The sequence below is a fragment of the Taudactylus pleione genome, unplaced genomic scaffold, assembly GCF_031769625.1.
Source record: "Taudactylus pleione unplaced genomic scaffold, aTauple2 ptg000479l, whole genome shotgun sequence".
In the NCBI taxonomy this organism is placed as follows: Eukaryota; Metazoa; Chordata; class Amphibia; order Anura; family Myobatrachidae; genus Taudactylus; species Taudactylus pleione.
In genome coordinates, this window is record NW_028284881.1 from 15,515,852 (window position 1) to 15,540,387 (window position 24,536).

General features: G+C 44.7%; 1 protein-coding gene across 2 annotated transcripts in view; it reads left to right on the forward strand.

Annotated features, from left to right (window-relative positions):
- Window positions 1-24,536, forward strand: part of SRRM4 (serine/arginine repetitive matrix 4) — a 178,089-nt gene that overhangs the window by 112,018 nt on the left and 41,535 nt on the right. For both annotated transcript variants that reach the window (XM_088449250.1, XM_088449251.1), the window contains exons 3-6: window positions 8,454-8,546; window positions 11,535-11,606; window positions 15,510-15,536; window positions 19,273-19,323. In XM_088449250.1, the coding sequence (XP_088305376.1) occupies window positions 8,454-8,546; window positions 11,535-11,606; window positions 15,510-15,536; window positions 19,273-19,323 (243 nt within the window). The remainder of the gene's footprint in view (window positions 1-8,453; window positions 8,547-11,534; window positions 11,607-15,509; window positions 15,537-19,272; window positions 19,324-24,536) is intronic.

A 24,536-nucleotide genomic window follows, 5' to 3' on the forward strand; every position in this document is an offset into this window, starting at 1 on the left:
GCTGGATTAGTACTTTTCTGAGCCACCTTTTGCCCTTATTAAGGCTTGAATTCTTCTAGGCATGTATGCTACTAGTTGTCTATGTTTGTGGGGAATATTAGCACAAACTCCTAAGTCGTCTATATACTAAGCCTTGGCGAGAGATGAAGTGGATGGAAAAGAAAGTACCAACCAATCGGCTCCTAACTGTCACTTTACAGGTTGTGTTTAAAAATGACAGGAGCTGAATGGTTTGTACTTTATCCCCATCCACTTTATCTTTCTCAAAGGCTTAGTATATAGACCCCTTTAAGTGAACTGAGTATCATAAACAAGGAAGATACCATCAAAACAGAGTGTGACAATAGTCGTGAGCTGGTGAAAACAGGATCTGTTGCTGGGGTTCATATAACTAATGAGAAGAATCCTGCTGACGTGCTTACCACAGGGATTATGGCCCTCATTCAGAGCCACTCGCAAACAGCAGTACGCTCGTTGCGTTCCGATGTTGAATAACCGCGCATGCGCCGGTGTAACAGTGCGCATGTGCGTACGGCAGATTGCGAGCTTTTTTGGTCTCGTTCGTCAAATAGCGTACAGGAAGTGACCTGTCAAATGTGATTGACAGAACAGGGCGTTTTTGGGTGTTGACGGGGGTGGAGATCGAAAAACGCAGGCGTGGCGAGGCGTTTGTGGGGCGTACATACATTAGCAAATGCGAGCGTAAAATGTGTTCGGACCGACTCATACGTCACTGGATAATCCTCTTTCCCTTCAAAATGCTCGCACAGCTTAGGGTCTGGATTACTCGACCACATTGGCGATGGCCTTCTCCTCCGTCCCGGGACTCCACGATGTTGTTGTGATTAATCGCGGGAGGGCTGAAAAGCAATTAGTGTTGGATTGAAAACCGGCTTGGTATGTGTTTTGAAATCAGTTTTTTGGGATAGCACAAAACCGTACGCAGGTGGAAATCAGAGCTGCTAATGTCAGGATGACACAATCAATTTGCGTACATTTGTGAGGGTTTATTTTGCCCTCAATTTGGTGGTTAGGGCCTATTGTAACAATAATGTCATCATGTTTTAATTTTCGCACCATTTTATTTTTGCCTCTTGAATTTGTCTCGTTATATGATTTTTTAAACGTTCCTTAAAGAGCCCTTTTTTTTTTTGTTTGTTTTTTGTTTTTTCCCAGTTTTTGCCTTTTGGTCCAGGATTAAATTTAACCCATTTGTACAATAATTTCACAATCCAATGTCAGATTTTTTGTTTCAATTTATTGCTCAAACAAAATTAAAAAAAATAAAAAATTTGGGAACATCTTTTTTTGCCAAAGATATGTTCCAAAATCAAACAAATTGGCCCAACATAACTGTTGACATAAACATACAAAAAAAATTTAAAAACATTTCACAAGAAAGGAGAGGGAAGTTTTGACCAGAAAGGAATATGAGCCAAGCACAGAAGGATTGTGGGAAAAGTCACCATTGCTGTCATCGTTTTTTCACCCGTTTGGATGGGGGAGGGAGGGCGCCAGACCGGGTCCGGGATGTCATCGGGCTGGCCTGTCCAGAGGCAGATGTTGTGGCCTCTGGACTAGGCACAGGGCTAGGCACATTTGGAGGATTGGCTGATGTTGTGCCAGAGGTGGAGGATCCTGATGTTCCGGCAGGAAGGGAGGTCGGCTCCACCATGTGCTGGCGAATGAGCTGCTCCAGGGCATTGGCGATGCGGATGTTGGCCCTGGTATTTTCCGCCAGGGCCTGACCAATGGTCACGTTGGCCGCAGCATTTTGCTCCAGGGCCTCAGCCACCCGTAGCAGACTGGCGTCCATCCTCTGCAGAATCTCCGTATGGAAATCCGATTTGAAATTGAGTTCTGTGAGGAGGGACACTGCCTGCGAGGGGGATTGCCCTGGACTGGCTTCTGCAGGGTCCTCAGCCGGATGTACTGGTTCCTCCCCTGCCGAGAAAGCAGAAATTCGGCGGCCAAGGCTCCCCTTTGGAACAGACTCATCCGCCTGTGTCTCTGTTCGGAAAAAAGAGAAAAGCCTCACATTAGAATCTACATATTGACCCAATAACATTTCATAGTTGATAACATCCAAAGATTTACCTGGGACAACATGAGGAGCCGCAAAGTCTGGCATGTCCGTATCCATGTTGGACACGCCAAACACCTCCACAGGCTGCACACACCCCTGTGCCAGCTCTTCTAAATCGGTCAACTCCAATGACACAGGGGTGGGACCCCCACCTGTCCCCCTTGCATGCCTAGCCCTGTCCGCGAGTTTTTGCTTTAGGCGATATTAGAAGTCGCCCCATCTGTGGGAAAAAATGGAAGCCATTATCCTTTTGTTTAAAATGGTGTTTGTTTTTAGGGGGGGCAAGTGTTTACTTACCGCCGTTTGACATCCCGGGCTAGACGGACATAATCACCCACCCTATTGACAGCAACGGCTACCTCTTCCCACATTCTCCCCTTCTGGCTTAGACTCATATTCCTGTCTGCCTGTGGCAGGATGTCCACACACTTCTGTATCAAAACCTCCATCTCCTTTCTTGTGAAATGTGGCTGCCTTTTTTTTTTGGCAGCTTTGGCCGGAATACTGGGCCCGGCAGCCTCTTCCATGTCATCCTCCTCACCTATTTGTGTAAATATTCAGATTTCACAAAATCACAACTTGCCCAATCTTATGTTTCAAATTAATCATTGATACAAAATGCATGAAAGACTTACCGCCTGACTCTTGGGCATTGTTTCCCTGGTCTGTCGCCATGTCTGAGGTCCAATCAAGAAATGCCCCAGAATTTTAATGTGTTTTCGTGACGTATTTATACATGCGTCCTTATTTTGCGGCCGCATCATTGATTGTGCGTTCCTATGATCCCTCCTTAATTTGTGCGGGAAACGAAACACTATTTATGGCTTGGTGTGTCTCGAGTCGAGGTGGCGTTTTTGGATTGTTGGAGGTTACCTTGGCTGGAGTTTATTGTTTGCGTATAAAGGAGTTGGCGGTTGGAGATTATTTTGTTTGGTAGATTTGCGTTTTTATTTTCCGTTCTCTTTTTTGTTTTTTATTTTTTTTACCTCGTTTCTTGATTTGGTAAGTTTTGTGAAGTCTAACTTTTGATCAATTGTTGTTTCATTGTGTTTCTTCATTTTTGTAAATTTTGGATCCATAATTTCATATATTTTAGCTTTTGATTAATTTCGGACCCAAAGACCTTTTGATTTGGACTCTTATATATTTGTTCTTGGTAAGTCCATTTTTTATCTTGTATTTGTGAACTAATTAGCGCATTTTTCACAGTTTGTATAGTGACTTGTATTTGCGAACTAATTAGCGCATTTTTACTACTTACTATTGTGACTTGTATTTGCGAACTAATTAGCGCATTTTTACTACTTACTATTGTGACTTGTATTTGCAAACTAATTAGCGCATTTTTACTACTTACTATTGTGACTTGTATTTGCGAACTAATTAGCGCATTTTTACTACTTACTATTGTGACTTGTATTTGCGAACTAATTAGCACATTTTTACTACTTACTATTGTGACATGTATTTGCGAACTAATTAGCGCATTTTACTACTTACTATTGTGACTTGTATTTGCGAACTAATTAGCGCATTTTTACTACTTACTCTTGTGACTTGTATTTGCGAACTAATTAGTGCATTTTTACTACTTACTATTGTGACTTGTATTTGCGAACTAATTAGCGCATTTTTACTACTTACTATTGTGACTTGTATTTGCGAACTAATTTGCGCATTTTTAAATGCTTATTAATAATTTTAATTTGTTTGAGGTTGCCCTTTCGCTTTTTGGGCAAACATTTCAACCCATTTTGATGTACTGTGTGCAATGTCGTTTTGCTCTTTTGCCAAATGTGTGTTTCGCATATTTTAAGTTTGGTCTAGCACAAAATTTAGAAACAAAAATGCACAGAGTGAAATTTTTCCAATAATTTTTGTGATTAATTTCAGTTTGGACGTATCATGACAATACCCCGGCATGTAAGCAGCAATGGATGGTATCATCAAGCTAAGTTGTTTTGAATTTTCTTTTGGGGTGGGTCCAAAGCCTTACATTACAATCTTGCCATTTCAGGTTGATCTAGGGCGGATTGTTCTGGCCATGCTCCCGGAAGCCGACCAACCTCAATCTCGTCCCAGGCGTAGGCATCGTAGGCGTGCAAGGCCCCAGATATTTCGAACACGTGTCACCCTTTTTGGAATGCCCGATGATGAGGTTTTAAGACGCTACCGTCTTCCTCCCAAAATCATCATAGACACTCTCTCATTAATAGAGAGTGATCTTGAGCGGCAAATTGACAGTCCTACAGCAATACCACCACTTACGCAATTTATGGCGGTGTTACATTTCTGTGCCTCAGGATCGTTTCAAACAACGGTGGGAATAGTGGCGGGCATCTCACAATCCTCCTTTTCCCGGATCCTGAGGGCAGTGATGGAGGCACTTTTCAAGCACCTCCATCATTTTATTCAAATGCCTTTGGATATGGGTGCCCTTAGTGTGGCCAAGGCCAATTTTTACCAAATAGCTGGCTTCCCACACATCATAGGGGTTGTGGATGGTACTCACATACCACTTCAGCCTCCAGCACGGCTGGAGGCCATATTTCGAAACAGGAAACACTATCACTCCCTGAATGTAATGGTGGTATGTGATGCCTCCCTCCAGATCCTGTCCCTGAATGCAAAATTACCAGGAAGTGCACATGACTCCTTCGTCATCCGGCAATCAGGGATATGGCACAAATTAAACAACCTACAAGCTGGTGCTGCGTGGCTTCTGGGTAAGTGGAGACCTTTAGTACATAAACAATGTTAAGCTTGATACACAGTGATCCTGATGTTGTCTATTCTTTTTCACAGTTGACAGTGGATACCCTTGCATGCCCTGGCTGCTCACTCCTTACTTGGCTCCCACACCAGGTCCACAAAGTGAGTTTAATACCGCACTTACAGCCACCAGGCAAGTGGTGGAGCGCTGTATCGGCTTTTTAAAAGGCCGATTCAGATGCCTCCACCGCTCTGGTGGCGAGCTCATGTATTTGCCGGATATGGTTTCGAAAATTGTGGTGGGATCTTTCACAACATCGCCATAAGGAGTGGTGTTCCAATGCAGCCAGAGGATGCCTTACCTGAGGATGGCCCCCCCGAGGTTGGTCGGAGGTCAGTATGTGGGGGGCCATACGCGATGATGTGGTGGCCCGATATTTTAGGTAATTATTGATCAAACAACAGTGTGTATACCCAATGTGTTACGGTTTTTTAACGTTCATCTTTTTTTATATTAATTCTTGCACCATCTTCTGTTTGTTTGCATAATCTTTGGCATTCCCACGATGACTACTTCCTGCTACCCTTCAAAAACCTTTCTGTGGAAACTTCGGGAATATATTCTGACACCAATATTGCAACGCCATATTTGTGAAATCATGTGGGCATGGACCTTCGTCAACCAGTTCTTGATTTGTTGTGTGTTTATTTAGTGTTTTTGGTATGTGGAGTTTTTCTGATTATCACTGTGTGTTTTGTTTGTGAGTGACCACTTTGTATTTTGATTTCTGTTGTGAATAAATATTTGGAGAGTGTAATTTGTTTCCTTTTTGGGCACGTTAGAAGCAAGTGTAAACAAAATCCCAAACGTTAATTTTACCTAAGGGGTAACCCAGTAATGAAGCAAGTGGAGCTAAAATGTAATATGTTTTCGGGGTACTAACCAACACAACAAGGAATCGTGTACAATCAGTTGCCTTCGTAAGATTGTCCTAAGCAGTTTGGCCACCAAATAGGAACTTGAAAAATGGTGTAAACTATCATATTGACCACCACAAAAAAGGAAAATGACATTGGTACTGGGAGGTGTTTATTGTGCCTGTTTGCATTCAAAATACAACACACAATCTGTAGTGAGTTTCTGGGGCAAACCTTGCTTGAAGAGTCTACTTATGTCAGTGTAAAGAATCTTGGATTTACTCCAAACGCATGAGACAGAGCTTGATTTTAAACAGATTTATTAAGAAACAATTAAAAAAAAAAAAATAATAATAATAATAAAAAAAAAAAATAGGACAGGCATGAAAACATGCACATGCAGATATGACTACAATGACTCAATAGGACAGACATGAAAACATGCACATGCAGATATGACTACAATGACTCAATAGGACAGACATGAAAACATGCACATGCAGATATGACTACAATGACTCAATAGGACAGACATGAAAACATGCACATGCAGATATGACTACAATGACTCAATAGGACAGACATGAAAACATGCACATGCAGATATGACTACAATGACTCAATAGGACAGATATGAAAACATGCACATGCAGATATGACTACAATGACTCAATAGGACAGACATGAAAACATGCACATGCAGATATGACTACAATGACTCAATAGGACAGACATGAAAACATGCACATGCAGATATGACTACAATGACTCAATAGGACAGACATGAAAACATGCACATGCAGATATGACTACAATGACTCAATAGGACAGACATGAAAACATGCACATGCAGATATGACTACAATGACTCAATAGGACAGACATGAAAACATGCACATGCAGATATGACTACAATGACTCAATAGGACAGACATGAAAACATGCACACGCAGTTAGGGCCCACAAGATAAACTTGAAAACCACAGTCCAGAACACTTACTTTCCGCAATCTGCATGCGAAAGCATGCCAGCAAGCGGGGCGTCCGCCGGTGCAGGTCCGACCACCTGCGCTCCAGCTGGCCAATATGTCGACGTACCTCCGCATATGCGGAACGCTTGCGCCTGTTGGAGATGGGTGGAGGCTGACTGGTGATCCTCCTGTCCATCACCTCCGTCAGCACCAGCAGTTCGCGCCTGGTGAATGCGGCGGATCTCATGATGGCAATGGTGTTTTTTTTACAAAATATTTTTAATAAAGCACCACAAAAAAATTTGATTGGCTAATGTATTTGGGAAATTAACAGGACAAATTCTATTGGTTAGTGTATGAGTCATGTGTTCGACAGGGCCACAAATCTCTTGAGAGTTATGATTGGCTTGATGCAGTGACATGCGTAAGCAAATTTAAATAAAGAAATGAACCACAGAAAAATTGTGGGGAGACAAACAAATAGAACAATTGTTTAATTGGGGCTAACATGTCTTTGGAACAATAAAAGCGAAGGTTTCAGCCGTACGTATTCTGCGAGCAAATACAAACACGGACAAGATTAAAGTTTATTGCATTGTGTTGAAAAAAAAAAATAAATTAAGCTAATTGATACATTGATTGGCATGATACGATTGAGGGAGGTAGGCCGAAAAAACGAGCAGGTAATCGGAATCTGACAGTCCCACTTCCGGTTTGTACTTGTGCGTGCGTTCCCTTCAAGCCATTTCGGGGATGTGCGCTCGCTATTTGGCACGCTCGTTAGTCAGAGGAGGGGTCGCCTGAGTTTGGGGCGGATTTTTAGCTGCGTAGGAAAAAACGAGCGAGTGCTTGAATTTAAATATTTTTATTGGTCTGAATCAGGGCCTATGTCAGTCATTGGTCATGTTCCTAGAGAAATATGGCGCATGCAGCAAATCCTTTACCTGCACTTATTTATTTATTTATTAACAGTTTATTATATAGCGCAGCATATTCCGTTGCGCTTTACAATTGGAAACAAATAGAACAAAACTGGGTAATAACAGACAGATATATAGGTAAGAAGACCCTGCTTGCAAGCTTACAATCACTTTTCACAAAATACTCCAAGCCCTAATTATCACATATTTTTTAGTAAGCAGATCGCATTTCCCATAATTGCAATGGGAAATGTGATCTGCCCAGATCTACTAAAAATAAAATGTGAAAAAAATACTGGGGGAAGCCCTGTGATAATAACACCACCTGCAGATGGCGCTAATCAGGGTTTTCCCCCATTTCCCCCGACTCCTGCTCTGCTCTAACAGACAGAGCAGAGGCGGGAGCCGCCCCCTGTTATCAGTTGTGTGGTCTAAATAGACCACAAGCTGATCAATGCTTGTGGGGGCGGTCACAAGGAGAGGTTGCGGTAGCTGGCAGCAGCGGATGCACAGACACATTCTCCCTGTATTTATTCCAAAAAATACAGGGAGATGTGTGTGGACGGGATTGACAGGGACAATCACAAGCTCTGTCCTTGCAAAGGATTTTTGATAAGTTCCTGTGCGAAGTTAGTCGGAAATACCACACTACAATCGCATTTTAAATACGGATTGTAGTAAATAGGGCCACAAGTCACATGAAAGAGCTCTAAGGTAGGGTGTGGATGAGAAGATGTCATTATAGAAATGGAAAAATTAAGTACATTTAATTACACTTACTGACAAACACACACACACACAACAGCTGCAGTTCTATTGACCAAGGTTGTCCTTCTCTCCTGTTTAGTGATAGCTTCTCAGACGCAGGGCAGCCCAGCCCTTCACCGCCCCCTAAAGGAAAGAAAAAGAAGAAAAAATCATTGCACAAAAAGAGAAAAAGGTTTGTCCCAAGATTGTATGACCACCATCATGTTTGATACTGTTTCAATTATCATAATTTCTAAATGTTAATATTGTAATGATTCTGAGACGTGTGTGGTCATGGCTATTCAAATGCACTTCCAAATCAGAGATTCCCTAAATTCATTTTATTAAGAGTCTTGGAGAAACGTTCTGTGCATGCAGTGAAATTGTAGCTTTACCGGAATGGGTATGAAATACCGCCGGCCGCATGGCCGACGGTTTGATTCCCGTCAGTGGCAGCCCGACAGGAGCACAGTTCGAAGCAGCGGAAGCCCTACAGCGCTGGAAATCCCGATCGTGGATAGGTAAGTATAGACTAACCTAACCTAACCCTCCTAACCCTCCTTAGGGGTGCCTAACCCTAATCCCCCCTCTAAGTGCCTAACCCTAACCACCCCCTTCCCCGCTGCCTAAACCTAAGTCCCCCGGGGGGGTGCCTAACCCTAAGTCCCCCCCAGGGGTGCCTAACCCTCCCTCCCCCTAGCCTAACCCTCCCGGGGGGTGCCTGACCCTAAGTCCCCCCCGGGAGCCCTAAACCTAACCCTCCCCCCCGGCGGCTGTCCGCTCGCGGCTCCCGGCATCACTACGATCGTGATGCCGGGCGCCGGTCTCCCGGTGTCGGGGAAATGCGGGCGTCTACATCTAGACGCCCGGCATTTCACCCTTGCCGGGATAAGACAGTCGGGAAGCCGGCTGCCGGTATTTAGGCAGTCGGCTTCCCGATTGCTTCCCGCTTTACCTGTATTGGTATATTTCATGCAGTTAGAAATCATTGAACAGAGTAGGGCTCTGTGGGCGGCTCCATCACCACCCCAGGACCCCTGCTTCTTTCTGTTATGGCACCCTGCAGCCAGTATCACTGCAGCAGTGCTGTCTGTAGCATGCTTTGGACGCTACAGGTAGGCACCCTGCCATAATTACAGCTGCCCGGAGCATCTTGAAGACGCTTTGGGCACTGCAGTAGTTCCAACATCATGACGTTATGCGCAAAGGAGACGGGGCTGGCACAGGTTGCTAAAAATCTGTGCTACGGCTCTGCTGAACATTACTTAGTCGCTCCATTATACGCTATACTTGTAGTTTAAAAAAAATGGCAGCAGCTGCTTTCTTTCAAGCATAAAGGACCTCATTCAGAGTCGGTCGTTGCGGCCGCACGGTCGTACGCCACCGATGTTCGCTATACTGCGCATGCGTAAAGTTCGCAATGCACGTGCGCAAACTAGCCGCTACGATCAGAAATTTCTCTCTCCTTGAACACAGCCAGGTCGGTAGTTTGAGTGACAGATGGAGGCGTTTGTGGGTGGTAACAGGGGAAGGTGCTTGAAAACGGGGGAGTGGAGATCCGAACGCAGGCGTGCCTCATTATGTGAACGGCGTTTTATGGGAGTGCATGCGGATTATGGGAGTGCATAATTAACAATGTAGCGTCTTGGCACATGTGACATGGGAGGTTTTAACACTGACATGATCGTAGAGCTAAAGAGAGGGTATGGTCAACCTTAAACTCTACGACCAGTTCCGATGGTTCCCGATGGTCTCGATTAATCCTTATATGTCCGGAGATGACGTGCAATGCGTACGAGAAGGGGGCGTATTTTTATGTCTTCCGACCGCTTCCTCCCCTTGGTCGGCCAACTACCAATCCGAACTTAGGGACGCAGCTTGCGAGGGAATCATTTGCATATCCGGCCCCTTTTTCTGTACGACCGTGCGGCCGCTTCGACCGACTCTGATTGAAGTCCAAAGTCACTGACAGGACCCCATAGATGGGAGCATCACTGGTCTACTACCCAGGATTGATATATTGATTTGAGTTTATTTTTCCATGCTGACTGTGAAACTAATACTCTACACTTTTCATTCTGTTACGTACATTGGGCTCTATTTACTACAATCCGCATATTGAATGCGGATTGTAGTGTGATATTACCGAGTGAATTCACATTGCGAATTCAGGTAATATCACAGGGATTTACTATAAATCCCTTGCAGGGACAGAGCTTGTGATAAAGCTCTGTCCCTGCGGATCCCATCCGCACTCTAGTCGCGGTATTTTCGGAAAAAATACTGCGACTAAGAGCACGCGCATGCGCCGACCGACCACCGCTACTACCCCCCCACCGACGCTAAGCCCCGCCCCCCGGCGCTAAGCCCCGCCACCTGCGATTGCGGACCCCCGCGACCCCCCCTCCCACCCCCGCGACCCCCCCTCCCTTCATTACACTTACCTGCATCCTCCTGGCCTCCGGTGGTCTTCTCCGGGCTTCCCGATCAGGTGATCTCCCATACTGCACTGGGGCCCGATCACCTGATGACCGGGCCCCAGTGCACTGTGGGAGACCAGCTGACCGGAGAGGAGCCATCACCGGAGGCCCGATCACCGGTCCCTGGATTCAGGTAAGTGAAAAAAAAAATGTTTAATTTTTTTTCTTTTTGTTACAGCAATCAGCTTGCGGTCTCTTTAGACCACATAGCTGATTACTGGTACCGGCTCCCGCCTCTGCTCTCCCCGTTAGAGCAGAGTGGGAGCCCGGTAACCGGGGGAGACCCTGGATAACGCCACCTCCAGGTGGCGTTATTATCACAGGGCTTCCCCCGGTATTTTTTTACAATTTATTTTTAGTAACTTGCACACAGATCACATTTCCTATTACAATTATGGGAAATGCGATCTGCTTTACTAAAAATAAGTGATACTGGGGGTTGGAGTAGAATTTTACTAATTCTACTCCAATTGCCCTGTAATAAATACAGGTGAAACTAAAATAATGTGAAAAGGGTGTGAAAACACCCCTTTTCACTTTATTTTAGTAAAAATAATGTTAATAAATAGAGCCCATTGTAACATACTATATTATGACATTTTGCTAATAAAAAGTGCTGTACAATACACAGTAATTCATAAACCATAGTTAATGATGGATATTGTACAAGTCGCAATTGTGTCATATACCTTTTTCTCCAGGTCTCGGTCTTACAGCCCTTCCCCAGTAAAAAAGAAAAAAAAGAAGAGTTCCAAGAAGCGGAAGAGAAACAGGTATGACGCCAAGGATAATGTGTTCTTCTCATACAGAATAAGCTGATAGAGTGTATTGTTTGGAATATTGTCTTCTCTTCACCCTTATTCTAGTCCATACCTTCTCACCTAATCCATACCATGTCATTCTTTTAGAATTGCTCATCCTTATCCATTATATTGATATCTATATCCAGGTTTTAGGCAGGACAGCAAAGAGAGTTTTTGCCTTGGGGTCGCAGCATCCAATAGGCACAAATCATTTATTATTATTATTATTATTATTACTATCCTTTATTTATATGGCGCCACAAGTGTTCCGCAGAGCCTTAGATAGTACATAAACAAATGAGCAAGCAAGAAAACAGCGACTCACAGTACAATACAATGCAGGACAAGGACAAGGTTTATATACATTGCTGCATTAGCGATGATAACACTCAAATAAGCAACAGGGCGTAAGCAACCAAGTGATAGGTGCCCTAGTGGGGAGTGAGGAGTAGATGAAAGTATAAGAAAGGAGAAGCAAGAGGGCCCTGCTCTTAAGAGCTTACATTCTAATGGGAAGGGGCAGACAAACAGGCGTGAGACAGATGGGGTAGACAGGGAGGAAGGAGTATGTAGACGCTGGTTAGTATGAGAGCTTGAAGGCTTTGATGAGGTAGTGGGTCTTGAGAGCCCGTTTGAGGATTTGGAGAGAGCTACAGTCTGATACGGAGAGGAACAGAGGGCCTGATTCAGAGCCGGACGCTCTGACAGAGCGCTCGCTCTGAATCAGGGCCGTCCCTTTGAAATTTAGAGCGGCCTACTGGCCGCTCGCATAGCTGTGGGTGACCACCCACAGCTATAGCGAGCGGCCAGGAAGATGGTCGTGATGGTCAAGACCATCGCGACCATCGGGCTTGCGACGAGACCCTTGTGGTAGGGTCTCGTCTGCCGCAAGCCCTGGAGTGCTTTCGGGTCTATCTGAGCCGAGAGCACTCCCACCGACATCACTTGTGATGTCAGTGGGGCCGGCCCAAGACGGTAGGCGTTCCCATGGGCAGGCATGCCCCCCGGCACGCCCACCAAAGGGGGCATGCTGTCACTCACTATCGACAGCACGACCCCTTTGTAGCGAGACCCATAGCGATGGCTTGGCCGTTGCTATCCGGGTCTCGCGCATGCGCATGACGGAGCTAGCTCCCTCGTGTGCATGCACACTTGGCCAACATCGACCTGCTTGCGAGCGCTCAGCGCCTGCGAGCGGGTCTGAATGAGGCCCAGAGTTCCACATGTACAGTAGAGAGCAGCACGGGCAAAAGCTTGGAGGTGGGAGGATGTAAGTTGGCAGGAGAGGCAGCGTGCATTTGTGGAGAGAAAAGAGTGTGTGAAGGGAGATGTGGTCAGAGATGTAAATGAGAGAGGAATGGGTGAGGGCTTTGTAAGTGAGTGTGAGAACCTGGAATTGGGCTCTAAAGAGGAAGGGGAGCCAGTGGATTGCTTGCAGGAGAGAAGAGGTAGATGTAGAACATTTGGAGAGGAAGATGAGCCGAACAGCAGTATTGAGGACAGATTGGAGTGGAGAGAGGTGGGAGTCAGGGAAGCCAGATAGGAGGAGGTTACAGTAGTCCAATCTGGAGATGACCAGTGAAAGGATGAGGGTTTTAGTAGCATCCAGGTTGAGAAAGGGTCTGATCTTGGAAATATTTTTGTGTTGGAAACGGCAGGACTGTGTGAGGTGCTGAATGTATAGTTTGAAGGAAAGAGGAAAGGGAGGAGTCCAGGATAACTCCAAGACAGCGCACTTTGGGGCTAGAGGAGATAGTTGTGCCGTCAATTGATAAAGAAATTGTGGAAAGTGACGTTATTCGGGAGGGCGGGAAGATGATCAGTTCAGTAGAAATATTAAGTTTAAGAAATCGCTGGGACATCCAGGAAAAGATAGCAGAGAGACAGTTGCTGATACGAGTGAGGAGAGAGTGTGAGAGAGGTCAGGGGAGGAAAGGTAGATCTGAGTATCATTAGCATACAGATGATATTGAAGTTTGTTTGTGAATTAGGTTCCATACTCTTACAATCCTGTTTTGTACTTTAATGCAAATTTAATAAATAAGACTGAATCATGTCAGTGGCGTATCTATCATGGGTGGAGGGTATGCAGTGCACACAGGTCCATGGATCCAGGGGGGCCCCGCACAGCACATCCTGCGCCCAGGATGGACCACCAGTGCAATGTGCCGGCTCCCAATACTCCTTGCTCTGCGCCATCTTGTTAGTGATATATTCATAAAGATGGCGCCGTACAGGAGCTAGCAACTACTCTGCTCTCACACTGTGCCAAAGTCTTTTCTACGCATGCATATCTTTCCAAATGTATCACCGGTAACATGGAAACACCTAACAGCGCAAAAGGTACACTATTGTCAGGTTTTACTTTTAACCCAACTGACTATTGAGCGATCCAACTTTATATGTGACTGGGCACTTTTGTTTCTAATACCAGACTATGGGCGGGGTGCATGACGTGATTCGTATTCGTGATGCGATGCATTCCGCCGCTCTTTGCATGCACGAATGAAGGAGTGCGCAAAGGACCACTCTCTCTGTAAGAGTGGCCCTTTGCGAATGAGGGACTTCCAGGTCTAAAACCCAGAAGCCCCCCTTGCATCCTTCTGCACATGCACAGAAGGGCGCACATACAGTGGGGGGTGCTGGGAGGGATCAGATTGGATAGAAGGCTTCTATAGGGTAACGCCAGCTGAAGATGGCAGTACCCACTGTATCCAAGCCCTGGAGTGCATCGCATTCCAAGGCTTGGTGCATTTGAGAAATTCGGGGTTTGACCGCATTTCTCCCCTTGCTGCATCCCACCCTATATCTCATTCCACCTTACATTTATTTCATTTTCTTTAACTAAATTCATTATCTCACTGTCTTCATTTTCTTCTTACTCATTCTGTTGTCTCACCAACATGATTTAGTGTAAGGGGTACATTTTCTAAAGTGAGAGTGAGAGTGTTTAGAAGTGAGTTTTAGAAGACATGTTGCCCATAGCAACCAATTAGATTCTACATAACATTTAACTAGCACCTTCTAGAAGATAATAGCTAGAATCTGATTGGTTGCTATGGGCAACATCTCTTCTAAAACTCACTTCTAAAAACTCTCACTTTAGTAAATTTACCCTTAATAGTGTTATTGCTACATATGTTTCATAAAATTCCTTTTACCAGTACCACAAGGGGTATTTTTGAATCCCTGTGCATTTGATGAGAACCTGAGTGGGATCAGGATGATTGCTGATGACATATAAAAAAACTAGGATATAAGGACTGCTTTAGTAGATGTACACTGGGGTTCCTTCTGGCCACATGTAACAGAAACTATTAGAACAATGGTTATATAATAGAGAGCAACCTCAGGGCCGTAGCTAGGGTAGTGCGGCCGGTGCCATCACACAGGGCACCACACATCAGGGGGCACTGTTTGGGCCTGTCAAATTTCTGTTTATTATCAATCTCACTTGTAGCTTCCTCTTATTTCATCCCCAGCATCTCCTGGCCTCTCCTATTTCTTCCCTGGCCGTTCCCCATGAGGCCATTCCCCTTTTTTGGGTGCATTATGTCCCTTTGAAAAATGAGGGGGCGCCAATGCTCTGTCTGGCACAGGGCATCAAAAGGTCTAGTTACGGCTCTGAGCAACCTTATCACTTTTTAGGAGAGTTGGGTATTTAATATCAGGCACTATGGTAGTAGTGGGTGGAGCTAGAACCAGCCATAAGCCAATAAGACTATCAGAACCTTCAGTTAGCAGCCAATCGTTATGTATTTCTAAGAAACAGCAAAGGACTTTGTAAAAGATTATCTGCTCCTCACTTACTTGTGAAACAGTTCATTATAGATAATGAAGTTAATAAATTCACATTGTTTCTTATTATTGTAGGTCTTCCTCCAAGAAAAGAAGACACAAGTAAGTGAATTTCTGTTCTTCATTAAATTTATATGTTCATTTTCTTGTTGTCTGTGATGTGTTGTAGTTTTTTAGACACAATAACATCTACTAAGAGCCCATTCGTAATAGTGAGCACTAAAATCCTTTTTCTACTGTTGTCATTTGCCCGCTATGGTGAGTTGCATTTTACGTTGCTGAGCACAGCTTTACTAAATGTCTGCACTAGGAAATGAGCTGATCAGAGCCTTTTTATTTTATTCATTTTATGCCAGCTCACAGGTGATGGTAACCATTGCTATATTATTTAGCATTGGTGTTCAATCATTAAACAAACTGGCACTCAGATAGGCACAAATACACCAATGTGGGACTCTGGTGCAGTATGGTTCCGCATTATCATATGTAAACAAGTTTGAAGTGAGAAAGACTAGACTGCAATCTAGCCAATTCAAGCATCCATACTTTACAGTGACTCAGAATACTTCAGCTGGGCCTATTCGAACATGTCCGTAGGTTAGCACAGTTGAGTGTTTGTAGTGGAAAGAATTAAATTAGACCAACATGTAATTGATTCAAAATATCCTAAAAAATGTTTAAAAAACAGCATATACTGTACATTTAACTTGTTTCAAATATTTTCATTTATACCCTAATTAAGTGTATATTGTAAAACCAATTTCTGGGATGTTGTTAGCATCCCAGCAGACGGGATGCCGACAGTCAAAATACCGGCGCCACAATCCCAACAGCAGTCGGGAGGGGAGGGTTTGGTTTAGGGTTAGGGGTTAGGCACTAGGGGAATGGTTAAGGTTAGGCACTAAGAGGGAGGGCTAGGTTTAGGGTACGGGGAGGGGGAGGTTAAGTTTAGGCACTAGGGGGGAAGGATAGGTTCAGGCACCGTGGAGGGAGGGGTAGGGGTAAGGGTTAGCATTAGGGAACTTACCTTAAGGTGTCGGGATTGTCACTGTTGGTATGCCGCTGTCGGTATTCTGACAGCCGACATCGTGACCGCCGGGATCCCATACATAACCCCCAATTTCCAAGTGATAAAACTGAGGGCCTGACTCAGCAGCGATCACTAATGCGATGGAAGCTGCAATTTTGCACAGAACACAGCTGAGAAAATATGCTAATGCTTGCCAAAGCTCAGCCGGCATAAAGACGCCCACTGCTGCATTCTCATATCTATCCACTGTCGCTCTTCTGGGAAAACATCGGTACCATCCACACACATTGATCACTCACGCAGCATTTACACCAGGTCTTACTACCCGCAGACACTGCAAGTCTCCTCGCACGCAGAGGGCTCTCATGCCGCGTATGCAATCGCAGTGGCTAATTTATGCACGCCCAAGCAACGACGTTCAAATGGTCAGGCACACCTGCGTTTTTCTGACCACTCCCCAGTCACCACCCCCAAACGTTCACCGCTTGTCACTCTCTCTGCGATGGATGCCGCTGTGCGTGCGTAATCGCAGTACAATCACAGTGCATGCACAGTGCGGCTTATACGCATGCGTAGTGGCTAACAATCACTCGATCTGCGTATGTAGTTGCAGTCTGTTATTTAACTAAAACACTTATGTAAATAAAACTACACAAGCCATTACATAAGTCCGTTAATGGATAAGATAGGGCTTCTCCCTGTATACTGAAAGGTTACACCCCACTGGGGGAAATTATAAACCGAGTGTCTGCATAGAAATCTTACCCATGGAGAGCATGGAAAAGCCTATTTAGAAATGAGTGTGGCAATACATGTACTAGCACAATCCTCTTATCGCTGAGATGGCAATAGCAGGGAAAGCAACAGAAAACAAAGATTCATATTTTATTTCTTTACAAAAGTGCAGCTGGAAGCCGAAATCTGGGCTTTCAGCCTCGTGCAGTGTGAACCAGCAGACACATTCCAAAAATCAAACACAAAAATGATGCGGTTTAACATGTACAGCTCAGAAAAGAGACCAGGAAAAGGGAATAAGTGAAACATTAATATACATTAATGTTTTCTGACAACTGGGTCCATATTTAAGCGCCCTATTGCCGGCTATAAGGCCTGTTACCGCATCACCCTATACAGTACATTAAAGAGTTATTTCTGGCAGTATCGCCAATGAAGGGTTCACCCATGCATAAGGGAGGGAGTCTATTTAACAAATATCAGGACATTACTTGTACTCGTGTGACGCCTGCTCTGCATCCTAATCAACAAGATAATAAACCGTGATGAGCTAAATGATTAATCATTCTAGAGCAAAAAGTAGATTACTGTATATTCATTGAAAACATGTCAGTCTATAGCATATTTATGTATTTTAGTCAGTGAGATGACCATAATAAAGCATTTCAAATAAAAAAAAGAACCAATTTCCAGATATTTAGAACTAATGGTCTCTTTCTGGTTGCACCTACTGTAACAGAGGATAGCTACGGGCAAGCCGTCTCTCCGGGTCTCGCTACAAAGGGGGCATGCTGTCGAGGGTGAGTGACAGCACGCCCCCTTTGATGGGCGTGCCGGGGGCATGGCTGCCCAGGTGGAGGCGTTCTCATGGGAACGCCTACCGTCTGGGGCCGGCCACACTGACATCACAAGTGATGTCAGTGGGAGTTCTCTCGGCTCTGATAGAGCCGAAAGCACTCCAGGGCTTGCGGCCATGAGACCCTACCACAAGGGTCTCGTCGCAAGCCCGATGGTCGCGATGGTCTTGACCATCACGACCATCTTCCTGGCCGCTCGCTATAGCTGTGGGTGGTCACCTACAGCTATACGAGCGCCAGGAGGTCGCTCTAAAAATGAAGAAGGACGGCCCTGATTCAAAGCGAGCGCTCTGTCAGAGCGTCCGGCTCTGAATCAGGGCCAGTGTCTCCACAAGGGATTTGAAAAGTTCACATTGAGAACTAGTAGATCTTATCCAGAACATATATTAGACAATATCCTCTCCTGTTGGCAGCATAAAGATGGAGCTGGTGATTATCAATCATCCGCCGTACTGACAGATGGGCGATGAACACTTTGGGCCTGTGTTGCATGCAGCTTCCTGTGTGGCCACATTAGTAACGGAATGCTACTGGCACGTCTTCATGTGCACACCCTTCTCCTTTACACTCACTGATGCTGCCATCATCACTAGTTCCAGGACATATACCTACCTTCTGCTGGGTGCAAGGGATCCGCCTGAAATGGCCACCCCTTGGCGACTATGGCTACTGACCCATGGCACTCCCATGACACTGGCACCAGATGGTTCTCTTACATGTGGACGCCCAGTTGCCACCTAGATGCCACCCTGAAACGCCCATTAAAAGTACAGGGAGAAAAGGCCAAGTTCCGTCTGATTCTGAGATACACATAAATGCATATGTACGCTATGCCGCATACGCAGTTGGCTAAAGTTCATGTGGTGCAGCCACGTATGCATCTGTGTGCGACTCAAAACCAGGCCCTATGTCTCAGTACTTGTGGATTTCCCCAATTATGCAGTTATTATCTTTGCTTTTGCTGCCAGCTGAACCCAATTTGAGCTCTGGATTAGGTCTACTTGCTGTAAGCATGAGCTACCTGCACCTATTGTGTTTATAGGAGGTCATGTTGATGGGTACAGTATTTGTCCATTGAATTCATTATTTATCCAATGCTGACAAGACTGAGCCACACGTCCCTCTCTTGACTCTGTATATCACTTTTATAAAATGTAACATAGATGTTGTACATAGATTTTCAGTGTCACAGTTAATGGAATGCTCCTTTTCCTAGCTCCTCCACTCCAAAAAGTAAAAAGAAGCAAGACAGGAAGCACAGAAAGCAGTGAGTATCTACTTCCCTCCTAAAGCTGTCCCACACAGCGTAGACTCAAAGGGGCCCATTCAATTCAATGCGATTTCAATAGCATTGGGAAGAGGAGTTCCCAGAGGTATTCAATTGACCACGCTGTGTCCTGCACTTAGTCGGGAAATACCGGATACCGCGCCTTAAGATGGGTGTGTAGTTGCGGTAACCGGAATTACCCAACTTAAGTGCTGGCCGCAATGCTGTTAGCGCACGCGCTAAGGTGGAAAACAGCATCACAGCCCTAATTTAGTCAGATTTCTGCTCGCACCTCAGGAGGGTGCGAGCAGAAATCCTTTAGTTGGGATTTTACAGCGTTGTCATATGAATAGCTCAGGGAACTCCTTTGTGGGGGTATTCACATTGCGCTATACTGAATCTCCCCTCAAGCTTGGTTACAACTAATATGTTATTTCCATTTCCTCTGACTTGAATGAAATACACCCTTGGTCATGCACACCAACGACCAAATTCATACAAGTGATATTACTTTTTATAAAAAAAAACCACATATGATATATAATGAGATGTTATCAAGTCTGGTCCCTTATATAATCCTTTGCACACAGCACATCGCGTAACTATGGGACAAGGTAAAAACGTTCAGCTCAGACTTTCCTTTGATCTCGTATTATAGCATGAGGCTTTTCGCTATCTGGTATAATTGGTGCAAACTATTGACTCTTGCTCCTTTAGTCGCCAATAGAAGAAACCTATAACCTTATAGTCATCTCGGTCACCCATTAGTCAGTTGGTAGCAATGTTTGTGGAGTTTGTGGTAGCTCTCTAATGACATTCTGAGTAGTGAAACATTTAAAGCTCTATCTAAATAAAGATCAGCACAAACCAATTTGTTGCAATAAATGGATAGGTGACATTTTCTTTAATATCTACTCCCCTGTTCATCCATATAAAGATACGTGATTGACCTGCCTTAAAGTTGGCAGAACATGGACTAGAGTGAAAGAGTTAGCTGATACTGTTCCAGTCTTTATATCCCCTTTATTCCACTTCTCTTTCCTTTATTGCTTCCCAGGATCTTTATAAAACTGTACAGGGACCAGAGTCTTTTTCTGAAACTTGAATGTACGTTACGTTGCTTCCAACTGCAGGTTGCCTAAAGTGCTTTACCCATAGAGAATAAATAATCACTGTGCTATGGAACATATAGTATGGTGCCTCCAGTCACTGGGATTAAACCTATATGTATGAAGGTTTGGAAAACATGGTTCTTTGGCTTTCATCTTGCCTCCTCCTTATTTGTAAATGATGTTATCTTATGGTTAACTCTTGATATCTTTTATTTTCTTTCGAAGGTAATGTTCTAGAAAATAATTAAAAACAGGAGCTTAAAACTTGTGTGACTAATTTTTTCTTATGTTTTAATGTCATGTTTGAGGATCATGTTAAGAGCATAATACATAAGATAAATATGCAACCTAGTCATCTCTACTACAAAAGTACATTTAGTTCTAATCAATTAGTTATTATTATTTTTTTTTTACATTCGGACCATGAAAAACTACTTACAAATGTTATGCACTACAGTATATATACTTTGTATCATTGTTTCTTCAGATTATAAATAGAAAATAATTAGTTATTACCAGTGTTCCCTCTAAATTGAACAATATGAAATATGCTGAATCTAGTTAGAACTGCACCAGTTGCTGTTCGGTGCAACTCTGCCCAAATGGATTTCTCCTAAGGCTAAGTATATTTTTAACGTTCTGATCTACAGTTTTTCCTTTACCTTGATGTGCCCTATATTATATACACTTGCTACCAGCAAAGCAACCACATGCACTGCCCCCCACACATGCTCAGAGAGATAGAGAATCATTACTGGGCCCCCCTTCACCGTCTGACCCTGTAGTTGTGCCCCTCCCCCCTTCCAGCCGCTATAATTACACCGCTGCTTGTTAATTACTTTTCAACAGACAAAATTAAATGTGTAGGATGAATGACATTTCCAGAGTGAATTGATATTTTTCTCTATTTTAATAAGTTTTTTAACTTAGATTTGTTATTTTTGTTAAAGATCTTTCCTACATTCCAGAATGCTGGAGAAATAAAAGTTCCCTCCTATAGAAATCTGCTAACTTGCAGATTACATCGCTTTGCCAAGCATAGCATTCGGAATGGAAATATGATATGTGTCATATACAAATGTGTTTCTTTTTGTTTTCAAGATAGCTGTTTGAAATAAAGAAAAATAACATTATCATCACCAATACCAGCAAGTAGTAATATTCTCATTGTCTGTAGCTATTCCATTTTCATGTCTTCATGTAGATCAGATATCTGGAAGAGGATACATGCTGCTTTTTCTGTTCTGTACTGATTGCAAAGCATTTTGGGAAGACAAGAACTACAGGGGATTTCCTTTCTATCTTCTGAAGAGCAGCCGTGATTATTATTGCTGTCAGTAATAACATTAGGAGTCAGTGACTTAGCAGTAGGTGCTCTGTTTGCTGGGAATTGCAATACTTAGGTTCTGCCATAAGATGGTAGGCAGAAATGAAACACCACAGCTTTGCTTTGAAGTGAAGAGTTTGTGGATGTACTTTGTAGTCTAACATAACACATTAAATTTTAAATGTATTTACACAATCAGGCAATGTCAGATTTGTAAAATTATATTTATAGATACAGAGCCGGCCCTAGCCAAATTAGTGCCCTAGGCAAGATTTTGGGTGGTGCCCCCCATGAGATCCTGAAAAGGGGTGTGGTCTCACTGCTGAGGTCCCTTCCCCCATTGTGCTGTGCTCCCAGCACCCCACTCCCAGCATAAATCGCACCCATCAGCCAACACAGCACCCCTCTCCTAGCACAGATCACAGCTCAGTAGCCCTCACCCAGCACCCCTCTACCAGCACAGCACAGATCACAGAACCCATCACCTAGCACATCTCTCCCATTACAGCACAAATCACAGCACCCATTACCAGAGCAGTAGCTAGAATTTTTGGTGCCCCGTGCCAGAAAGAGTATTGGCACCCCCCTCATTTTTCAAAGGGACATAATGCACCCAAAAAAGGGGAATGGCCTCATGGGGAAGGGCCAGGGAAGAGAGGCCAGGAGATGCTGGGGATGAAATAAGAGAATGATAATAAGCAGACATTGACAGGCCCAAACAGCGCCCCCTGACCTGTGGTGCCCTGTGCAATGGCACCGGCCGCACTACCCTAGCTACGGCCCTGCCCATTACCCCCCTCCCAACACAGCTCCCTTCACCCGGCACAGCACCCTTCACTCTTCGCCCAGAACAGCATAGATCACAGCACCCATCACCCAACACAGTACACCACCCATCACCCCTCTCCCAGCCCAGCACCCCTCTTTCAGCACAGATCACAGCACCCATCACCCCGGCCTTCACCCAACACAGCACCCCCTCTACCAGCACAGCTCGGTGTCAACACCCCTCACCTGACCCAGCACCCCTCTCCCAGCACAGCAGTCTCTGCCCAGCCGGCAGCAGGTGCCCCAGCTGTGCCTGCCCCAAACCACTGCTGGCCCTAGGTGGGCTTGGATGCCCCTAGGCATCCAAGTGCCCTAGGTATTTGCTTAGTTTGTCTATGCCTAGGGTCCGCTCTGTATAGATATGACCACATACACATACATTGCTCAAATTGCTCCAAATAGCCCTGTTTGGTGCACCACAGACTTTGCGACTTATAAAATATGTTATTTTTATTACACAGCGTGCTGTACATTTTACATGTCGGCTTTTCTCTAAAATATCTGAAAAAAAAATAAAGTTCTCATCTTTTGTCATCACTGTGACTTTGTTGTTCCTTTCCTGGTGAAGGTCAACTGGCTTCATTTATTACTACACTTCTTTCCACAATTGCCTGCTTAGCCCAAACATAAACAAAGCCCAATATAAAACAAGTCCCAAGCGCTCCAAGTAACAGGGTATGCACAAATATCTCTTTGATAAGTCTTGTTATTAATGTATTATCTATACCAGTCCGGATAGTTATCAATCCATTTGTATAATACATTTCCAAGTAAATAAAACACTTCTTCCTGAGCATATCTGGTTACTTCTTTTCTCCGAGTGGTAGCTCTTCACAGTGGCTCTTCTTCTGTGCACAAAAGCTCTCAGCACACATATATGTAAGACAAAAGAAGGGATGCCACCATAGCGTAAAACCACTCACATTTATAAGAAATAATTAGGGGTGAGCGGGTTCGGATTTCTGAAATCCGAACCCCCCCGAGCCCCCCCGATCCGAGTCCGATCCGAGTCAGGCTCGACTTTTCCAGCCTGACTCGGATCTGAAATCGAGGTAAAACGTCATCATCCCGCCTTCCGGGTCTCGCGGGTTTTGGATCCTATATAAGGTACCCGCGTCGGCGCCATTTTCTCACTCGGCTGTGGACAGTGAAGAGGGAGGGTGGGAGTTAGGGCTGGCTGGGCTGTGTAGTGTAGTGTAGTCTAGTGCAGAGTAGTGTTGTGCTGCGCTGTGCTGCTGTTGTCCACTACTTCAAAGTCCATAGGGGCTGGCTGTGTTGTGCTGTGCTGCTGTTGTTAATAGGGGCTGTGTCCACTACTTCAAAGTCCATAGGGGCTGGCTGGACTGTGTTGTGCAGTCAGTTCTCCATAGGGGCTGTGTCCACTCCAAAGTCCTGTGCAGTGTCCCAGTCCTAAAGGGGTGCTGTAGTGTTGTCCAGGGGGCGCTCTGTCCATCAGGGGTGCTCCCCCCAAGTGCTAAAAAAATTATATTTTTTGTGTGTTTGTGAATTGTGTGCGCAGTAGCCGCACATGCATCAACAAAGTAGTGCCAAGCGTGCGCCTGTGTCATAAGTAAAGGGCCAGCTGGCTTGACCGTTAAAGGGTGCTGTAACCCCCAAAGTACACTCCAGTCCAAACCAAAAAAAAAATTATTTTCTGTGTTTGTGAATTGTGTGCGCAGTAGCCGCACGTGCATCAACAAAGTAGTGCCAAGCGTGCGCCTGTGTCATAAGTAAAGGGCCTGCTGGCTTGACCGTTAAAGGGTGCTGTAACCCCCAAAGTACACTCCAGTCCAAACCAAAAAAAAAAATATTTTCTGTGTTTGTGAATTGTGTGCGCAGTAGCCGCACGTGCATCAACAAAGTAGTGCCAAGCGTGCGCCTGTGTCATAAGTCAAGGGCTGGTTTGGACATCTGGTCCAGACTGAAGGACGTGCCAACAATTTCTG